Source organism: Sceloporus undulatus, chromosome 3, assembly GCF_019175285.1.
Source record: "Sceloporus undulatus isolate JIND9_A2432 ecotype Alabama chromosome 3, SceUnd_v1.1, whole genome shotgun sequence".
NCBI lineage: Eukaryota > Metazoa > Chordata > Lepidosauria > Squamata > Phrynosomatidae > Sceloporus > Sceloporus undulatus.
In genome coordinates, this window is record NC_056524.1 from 62,418,029 (window position 1) to 62,428,212 (window position 10,184).

At 37.7% G+C, this 10,184-nt stretch overlaps 1 protein-coding gene across 2 annotated transcripts in view; it reads right to left on the reverse strand.

The window, feature by feature from the left end:
• LOC121925384 (amyloid beta precursor protein) overlaps nt 1-10,184 on the reverse strand; it is a 213,387-nt gene that overhangs the window by 21,740 nt on the left and 181,463 nt on the right. For both annotated transcript variants that reach the window (XM_042457470.1, XM_042457469.1), the window contains one exon: nt 2,535-2,588. In XM_042457470.1, coding sequence (XP_042313404.1) covers nt 2,535-2,588 — 54 coding nt within the window. The remainder of the gene's footprint in view (nt 1-2,534; nt 2,589-10,184) is intronic.

Here is a 10,184-nt window from a genome sequence, read left to right on the forward strand (position 1 = left end):
CCTCTATGAAGCTATTTGTATGTTTAGGGAAGCTTCCACTCACTTCAACAGAAGATCTCCTTGAAATAAAATAAGCAGCTAGAAAAAGACCTTATATTGACTGAATAACTACTGTATACCTTGGTTTTGTGTTGGAGTTTTTAGTGTTATATATTGTATATTTGTAATATGGATTTTTATGAGATGTGTTGTACTTGGTTTTATATACTTGGTTTTATTGACTGTAAACCGCTTTGATCTTTGGAAAAGCGGTATACAATTAAAATTTTGTATTATTATTATTATTATTATTATTATTATTATTATTATTATTATTATTTTGCTATCGATACTATGAAAGAATAGGGGCTGTATTGAACAACAATACGAAATTCAAACTACAGAAAGAGTATTAATTAACCTGATGCCTGGGATGAAAGTATATAGAACGGAATTTGACTATGTTTCTAGATTTTGTTTGAAGGCATATTTTGGAGCAGATATGTAATGTAGCAAGTACTGAAATGAGTTTATTAATTAGCCTTGGAACCATTTAACAATCAACAACCTTATGCCAGCTGTATAATCTTGCAGCAGCCTTCTGTCAGTTTACTACAAGACTACTGGAACTGAAACCTGCTTGCAGGAAGACATTTTGTTAGCACTAAGATGAAAGCACTAGAAAGTTGACGAGTCAAAACAGATTTATTTGCCTTATATTTGGAAATGATAGAAACAGGTAACAAGTGCAAAGGCAGTTGACATCATTCCAAAGCTGTGCCATCTAAAGGTTACACTTTAGAAAATAACTCATCCCTGTTTTTGTCATGTGTGTACTGTTACTGTCAAAGGCCTAACAGCTTGAGCACTCTCTGATTTATGGGTCTCTATCAAGAACAGGCAACCAAACCTCTCGTCTAGTCTTGCTACCTTTCCAGTAAGACAGGTTGTTTTTATCTAAAGCCAGTTGTTGAGTAAAGAAGATCAAGGCCCTCCAATCTTCACCATGCCATACAAGTTCAGATATTTAATGAAGATTTTGCAAGCACTCTAGTGGTTCAGTTTGTTGTGAGCTGCAAATGAGAGGTATGATGTGTGGTTGGACAAGTCATGTGAGAAAGCAAATGAAGGTACATAAATCTTTTGGAAAGTGCCTATTTTGAGCTGAAAGTTATCTATTAATTTGTTATTGCTTTAAACAGCTGGCAAAATGAATGGTGATTTTACTTCTTTTATCTTATTATCTTAACACTATACTATACAAAATGACATTCCAAATAAATACCTAGGGAAATGTACTGTATATCAAATAGAATCCGTTATTTCAAAGTGTCTTATGAGAGAACAAACTACTCTAATTATCATTACAAATAGGAGTAACCCCTTTCTACTCTACATTGGCTTAAGAGATTACAGATTCTTGCAATTTTAACAGCTAGTAGTATACTATTCTCATCAAGAATTATCTAGACATAGTTAAAATACTTCTAAAATATAACACATTCATTTTATCTGTTAGAAGGTACATGGCAAATATTTCTTATTCACATTTCAGACTGAATATAGAGCATTTTGTTATAGTATTTTGGGGAATTCCCCCAGAACAGAGTAATTTAAGTGGAAGAATCTCCCCCTTTAAAAAGTTTACACACTCGTTGAATGTAACATTTTCAGCTTCCAAAACAATAATATTTATGCTTCATATATAAATATGTATCCCACAAAACGCACACATACTGTATTTTCTGGCATATAAGGCGACTGGGCGTATAAGACGATTCCCAACTTTTCCAGTTAAATTATAGAGTTTGGGATATACTCACCGTATATGACTACCCCTCTTCCAAAGCACACCAAATACAAATTAAAAAAACATCAGATTTGATTTCAATATGGTAATTTTAATTCAAATGACATGCAGGTACTTAGCAGGAAACCTTGTTGTATACAAAGCCTGCTTGGATTGGTCAACTCTCCCTGCTTGCCCAGCCCTCACTGTCTCCAAGACTATCAGAGCGGTAGCTGCTTTCATACGATCATCACATATGATGGGGATGCGGCCGCAGCTGTTTTTGAGCTCCCCCACCATATACAGTGACTGCAGATTCTCCAGTCCAGCTCAGAAGTTTCAGCACCTGCCCTATAAGATGACACCTGGTGTATAAGATGACCCCCGACTTTTGAGAAGATTTTCCTGGGTTAAAAAGTAGTCTTATATGCCAGAAAATACAGTACTTTGAATTCCCATAGATGCTACCCATTATTTCAAATTCTGAGAGGAAAAAAACTATGTGCTAGAAGGAGGGGAGGAGTTCACAAATCATCCAACTGCTCTATCTTTAACATCTTGGCATAGATAATGACTACATGGGTCAGATGGAAATGTTTAAAGGAGATAATCTTATTCAAGCACTGGCAGGAAATTACTGCTTGAGACAGTGTTTATGGGAAGATTCAAGAGTTCAGCAGAGAAAGTGAGTCATTCATTCAACTCAAGCCAAACACAGACATGCAGGGCAAAGACAGGTTAGGTAAAAGCCATGCAAATTATATACCTGGTCGTGTGGTGAGTCCTCTGTCTGCAGCTGGACGGGCATCAACGGGCTCAACTGGGTATTTGCAGCCAAAGAAACAAACAAAAGGAAAGAAAAAAGAGCAAATAAAAAAAATAAACAAAAGCTTCAAAAATAAGTCATCTATGGTTTTGCTTGGGATAGTGCAGGAAAGATATATGCCATAAACAAAGTTAACAAAAGCAACAGCTTGGAAAAGATTTGCTTTAAGTTAACTCTGGAAATAAAAGGAAGGGAACGGAAATAATTTCAAACTAAATATTTATATGCCACTATTATTTCAATCTATTATCTCTTACTCAACGTATTAGCTATCATGAGGCAATTAACACTTCTCAATAAAACAGGCCTTTTTCAATGTTAAATGGAAAAAAAATGTACCCTGCCTTTTACTGAGAATGGACAGCTTAAATATTGCACATACAGTTCTTTTTTACATTACTAAATTCATTTATTCCAGTTTCTCTTGGCCTATGTTTCAGACACCATTTTATAACCTTCTCAAGACAATTATGCTACAAGTGTAGCATGTTACAACATACCTAAGCAAAGCTCTCTTTTAGCATTTCCCCCCTCATAGAACAAATGAAACAAATGTCTTCTTCTGAGAATACCTTCTGAGGTGTACAAAAAGCATTTGTACAATTTAGACAGTGCTCTCAGAAGAAAGTATTTGTTCAATTTTTTTGATGAGGGAAAAGAATACTAAAAGAGAATGTTGCTTAGGTGTGCTATGGCATGCTACATGCTAAATGTGGCAACATTCAAATATGCAGACATCATACACATCCATGGATCTTAGTGTTCAGAACCCATAGATGTCTATCACGTTTGCCTTTTGCCATGTTGTTTGTCATACTTGTTTATGGTCATCTGAAGTTCTCCATTAACTCCTATTTTCTAGGAACTAAGACACCAGTATGAATCATTTGGCTCTCCAGATGTCACCAAAATATAAGTCCAAGTAGTCCTGACATGTGTCTATGTTTGCTAGGGACACTGGGACTTGCAGCCGAACAACATCTAGAGGGCTGAATGATTCTTCTATATCTTTGAACTAAGACAAACCTTGTTGGTATGAGTTATTGGGGTCACATAGCATATCCTGAAGACACAACTATGAGGCTTAAAAGAATATAGAATCAAACTACTCCATTCTCTGCTAGCATGCTACATTCTAATTTAGCCTTCTCCAACCAGACACACTATTTGCTTTGGACTACAATAGCTATCACTGCTGGATAAGACTGATTATAGTCCAAGATACACAGAGGTATCAAAGTTCTGGAGGGCTACGTGAATCTGTTACATTCTAGTACAATCCATCCTTTGAAACAGGTACTAGTGAAATTTAACTTTAAAAGTCATTATCAAGTAATTCATTAATTAATACAGTATTGTCAACATGCAGAGAGGTTAACATAATGCAAAAGGGTGGGCCTTTCCTCAGAAGGTTCAACATGGGGAGACACAACGGCAAAATAAAAAGGGAAGGAAAATGAACTATTTCAGTTGCACAAATATAAAGATGGCATTGCATAGATCGTCTGAGAGGCAGATCCAAAGATGAGCTAGTAACAGAGAAAGGGCTGAGCCATTCCAGTCAGTGGGAGACCTTTGGATGACAGAGTAGTGGTGAAGCCCACATGTAGAAAGTGGAGAGAGAAACCCAAGAAATTGTGTGACACAAAGAATTGGCTGAGGAAACATCGAAGAGATTTAAAGAGAACTGTCACTTCAACAATGCAGTTAAGAAGGTTGGTTTGAGAATTAGAATGCTGAGAGAGATGACTGTATCAGCCAAGGTGAGAGATGATCAGGAAGGGCCATCTTTTTCTCATGTTACAAAAGGAGAAGCAATGTGATTTGTTGATAGGCTGAATATAGTAGTGGTGGGTAAAATGAAAGAGTGGAATAAACCAAATGAGACTTTGTGGCTGTTCAACAGGATGATGCTATTATCAATGGACAAAGTAAATGAAAAGATAACTTTGAATCAATTATGAGACATTCAGTTTTGGACATACTGAGTTTAAAATGATAATGAAGCACCCACTTGGAAATATCAGACAGGTAACTCAGGATGAGGATTCCAGGGAAATGTGCAAATTGTTCTACGATAGGCAGATAATTGAGCTATTTCAATGTACAGCTAGCATTAAGACTTTTGCACAGTCTAATCTTAGTACTTGCTTTCAAACCTACATTCAGATTGGTGGTTGAAAAGATATATGGATGAGAGTCCAAAGTCATTTCTTTCCACTCTCTGGGAACAAGCTTTGATAATGGAAAAGGAAGCACCAGTGATTTTTTTACTCATCCCAATTGCATAGCTTTAATTCCATTTTAATTGCTATGGCTGCATCCTATGAAATCTTGGGGCTAGTAGTTTGGTGAGGCATTGGAGTGTTCTGGCTGAAAATTCTAAATACACCTCCATAAACTCCACAAACTTTCAGAATGTTCACCTTCTGTTCTCTGCTTATTCCAGAAAGTAATATGAACAGCTAATTCATACTATTTATTTATTTCAATTTTAGCAAAGTAGATAAATAGCCTAGATAAATAAAAGGTTAGCAATTGATTAGCAAACAAGTGTGACCTTGTGGATGCTTTTGGGCAATAATTACTGTCTGCCATAGCCAGCAGTCCAAGGTGAGTGATTGTTTGTGAGAAGTGCAGTCCAAAGTCATTTGGAGGGTCACTGCAGCCTACTTATGTGCTGGAGATGTGATGTTCCCAAACAGTACAGCAGGTATTGGCAGCAAAAAAATTGTATGTCAGGCAATGTAAAAATATTCTCCAAAATAATGCCAATAAAACTCTGCAAACATGCACATGGCAGCATGTATTAAATTCTTTTACAGCTCACAATAATTTATGTTTGGTGTAGTAGGGTAAATAAGCTCAGAAGTGGGCAACTTCCAAGGGCTAGGTTACCCCCTTCAAGACCACTGGTTGGGCCATACTCATTTACACCTCCCAGTTTTGCCTGGCACAGTTCCTGTGCCTCTCGGATGTTTGGAGACAAAAAATGTCATTTTAAAAAAAGTCTCCCATACTGAAAATATATTGCTCTCAAAATGACCCAAATTGCTAATTGTGCCCCTATATCAGAGGGGCTATGGGAAGTAAAAAGAGCCTTTGGAGGGCAGCCTTGGGGACATGTCTTGCCCATCCCTGGGCTAGTATAGCACACTCTCATTCAGTCAAGTAGCACACTCACAGTAGTACAGACTGAAATAAATTCTTAAAGTGGCTGCAACCAATCTGCATGCGAGAGTAGAAGTCACAGCTTTTAATAAAACCATATGCATTTGTCAGAAATGTATGAAGAATGTTCAGCTACCACTAAAAGAATGCACTGAGGGCCATTTAATACATTACACCAAATCAAACACATTGATTTGAAGACGTGAGAGAGCTGCAGCCAATCAGTATGGTTTTTATGAGTCTATCTGTACCATATCCTTTCAGACCTTGAAATTAACATTCTAATTAATTCATTAAATTATCAACATGCTAGATTCTCCAATTAACACCGAAGTTAAGAATATACTTTAGTGAATTAGTTTGTCAGAATTCATTAGAATTTGTTAGGGTGGGTACCTCTCCCTTTTCCACGTTCAGTAGCTATGGAGGCCTGCTTCCTCAGTAGAAGAAATACCACAATCAGAGGAAATGTACCACATAGCTCTGTTGTTTGGTAGGCTAATCTATATGATTTTTTTTTTGGGAAGACTAGAGGGAGGGAACAGAGAAGAGTCTTCTGGAATTCTAGAAACAGCAGAAAAGCTGAGTTTGGGAAAGAAAAATGAAAAGGAAGGAAAAAAGTTCATCTAGGCATGGATTGTGATCATTTGTTTGCTTAGCAAGGCCACCAAGTAGCCAGGTTCTTCTTTAATCAAAATGTCATTGTTTTTACACCTATCATCCATGGGACTGCATGAAAGTGTCTGAAATATTTCTAGTATATATGTGTGTGGGGGGGGGGGATTTATTGATGCTTCAATTACTTCTCTTCCTTTATTCATTATATTCTTGAATATTTCTGTTGTGTATTATGGTGTAATATATAGTCTTATATAATACTGTCTAGGTTGAGCTGCAATAACTTCTTTCGTAATCTTGTTCACTCAGCACATGATACTTGATAAAGTTTTTCTCAAACACATCACCCTCTTATTTCTCTCTTGCCTTCTTCTCTCTGCCTCTTCTCCAATTCTTTTACACACACCTCCTCCTTGTCCTCCTTTTTACTACCCCCTGTTAATTTTAAAATTAAGGTAAAATTGATGCAGAGAAGAATGGGCTTGTGAGGTATTTGGTCATTAAAATTGAAGATGAAACAGATGAATTTGGGATCTCTGGTTCCTATACACAGAACATATTAATCTGCTATTGGCAAATTTTTAGATTCTTCATGACTGAGAATAGAGAGGCAGAAAAGATGCAGTTATTTAGCTGTGTACACCAATATTACGCATATGTTCAGAAGTTTTCCAGCTGTTTCAGATTAAGTATTTTCAAGCCTTGATTCAATTACGAATAGTTACACCTATCACTTATTTATGTACGTGTGGTAGATCAGTGATCTCATTCCTTTGCATTTGAAAGGTGAATGAAGTGGGGTGGAAAGAAAACAGATGCAGATGAGTGACCAACTGGATTGAACAGGTTGTAAGATGCTTTTCTCAGCTTTCCTTAGACAGTATTGGATTTCCAACATTTCCAGGGCACAACCATACTAGGGGCTTTGTAGCTCATGTGGGGGAAATTTCTAGGTTGGAGTAAAAGTGACACCGAAAAGACAGAAAGAGGACTTTTGAAAGAGCCAATAACAAAATGTGCCTCCTAAGGTCAACATTGACAAGCTCCATGTCATTCTCTGTATATCCCACAGTCTGGCAGAAGTGTCACATTGTAACTTACATGTTAATTAATAACCCAACTAGTTAAATAATTTTAGTGGTCAGTCTGTATGGTAGTGAAGTAATTTTGCAATTTCCAATGGTCAATTTTATCCAATTAATGTTCATAACTAACATTCCAAGCTGTCTTTTGTTGGAAGCCTATATGAGGGAGTCCCGCATTACACCGTTTGGGATTCACTCCAAGCATTTTAAGAAGATAGGAGTCATGTTTTATCAAGCCAAATCTTCACCTAGTCCGCAGTGACCAGCAGAAGCCAGTGGGAAGCCAACCATGGAACATGAATACACTAGCCCCTTCCAACTCATACTCCCCAGCAACTGGTACTGAGTGGCATTCAGAGAATGGAGATATATTTATTCACCATGACCTGTGGCTGGTACCTCTGGGTGAAGTAAGTCTATGTCTTATATTTATGATGCTTATTTACTTTGAAAGCAAAATCACACAGGAAAAAAAAAAAAAAAATAAAGAAAACTTTTTTCCCTCCCAGACACAAAAGGATACAATCTCTCAGTTGAATACTGATCAAAGTATAACCAACACATAAAACAGAAAATAGGACCAATTCTTAGCAAGATAGAAGAAGAAATGCTCTAAAATAATAAACAACATATCTTAAATATTCTTTAAAAAGGCTACTATTTTATTGTTTGGTGTGTGTGTGTGTGTGTGTGTGTGTGTGTGTGTGTGTGTATGAGAGAAAGCAATGTAAAGTCATGTTTTTATTTCAAGCAAAACAATATAGCTTTAGTTCCAGATGTATTAGATAAAAAATGTAGTATATAAAGGCAGTACAACCTATACTGGAAATAATGGTAGCTGTTCATCACACAGCTGAACTGTCACAAATTTCTATCAATTACACTGACTTTTGTATAACTACACTTACTGTACATTCTTTTCCTTTCCACCCCAACAGCTTTTCCAAAGATGTTGGGAGGCCCTATTAAAAATGCAAGAGACGAAATGCGGCAATTTGTGAAAACAAATACTGTACAGTAATAGAATCAGAGTTGGAAGAGACCTCAAGTGCCACTCAGTCCAAATCCCTGCCATACAGGAGGACACCATCAAAACTCTCCCGACAGATGGCTTAAAAACTTGCAAAGGAGATTCCATCACTGTCCAAGGCATTGTGTTCCACTGCTGAACAGTTCTCACCATCAGAAAGTTCTTCCTAATCTTTAGATGGAATCTCTTTCCTGTAGCTTGAATCCATTGCTCTGGGTCCTTGTCTCTGCTGCAGCAGAAAATAAGCTTGCTCTATCCTCATTATGACATCTCTTCAAATGACTATCATGTCACCCCTTAATCTACTCCTCTTCAGGTTAAAAATACCCAGCTCACTAAGCTGTTCCTCATAGGGCATGGTTTCCAAACTGCTCACCATTCTGATTGCCCTTCTCTGGATATGCTTCAGCTTGTGCACATCCTTCTTGAACTGTGGTGCCGCATCACACTGCTGACTCATGTTCAGCCTGCAGTCCATTAAGGGGTGAAGTAGACGGGCATGAAGGTGTGATCTCTGGTCCCTCTGGGACCATGGCGAATGCATGGACCACTTCCAAAGTGGGCCACTACTGCAGTCTCAAATGGGCTGCTGGCAGGAGACAATTTATTTGCTCCCTAGGTTGCCTTGGAGTGGCTTCTGGCTGCTTTGGGGGCATGTGTTATCTAAATGCCACAACCCTAAAGCATCCAGAAGCTGTTCTATTTGGCCCGTCTGTTTTGTGTCTAAGGCTCCTAAATCCCTTTTGCATGTACTGCCATCAAGCAAGATGTCACCCATCCTATATATCTGTGGATTTCATTTTTACTACCTTAGTGTAGTAGTCTACATTTCTCCTGTTGAAATTCATTTTGTCAGTTTTGGCCTAGCTTTCTAATCTGTTAAGGTCATCCAATCTTGGTCATCCAATAGACTGCCTACTTAATGATCTCCTCTAAAAAATTTTGTGGTACTGATGTCAGGTTGACTGTGTGGAAATTACCTGGGTCCTCTTTGTTATCTTTTTTGAAGATGGGGACAATATTTGTCCTTCTCCAATCTGCTTGGACCTTTCCTGTTCTCCAGGAATTCTGAAAAGGTATTGAAAAGTACTTCTGCCAGTTCTTAATACTGTTGGATGTGGTTCATCTGGCCCTGGAGATGAATTCATTTAAAGTAGCCAAATATTCTTCTACTACCTCTTTACCTATTCTGTTCTGCATTTCTCTACTGCATCACCTGCTCCATTTCCTCCAGGTTGAGCACTGTTCTTTTCAGAGAAGACTGAGGTAAAGAAGGTGTTGCATAGTTCTGCCTTTTCTCTATTCCCTGTTTGAATTTCACCATCTTCTCCTCGCAGCATCTTCTTGTCCTTCCTTTTGTAGTACTTTTTATTGTTTACTGTTATTTTCTACAGCCCTCTTTATTGGTTTTAACCTCTCTAGCAAGCCTGAGCTTGTTTTGTGGTTTAGCTTTTATGACTTTCTCCCTACTCAGAGAAGGTCTGGCATTGCCTTCCACTAAGGCTGAGAGAGTGGGACTTTTCCAAAGTCACCAAGTGGGTTTCCATGCTGAGTAGGGGGTTGAATTCTCGTATCCCAGAGTTCTAGGCCAAAACTGAAAACCACTTTTTACTAGCAACCACTTAAACAAAAAAGAAGTCATAGATTCTGATATTTGTTGCCTTTGGGAATAAAATATTATAAAAT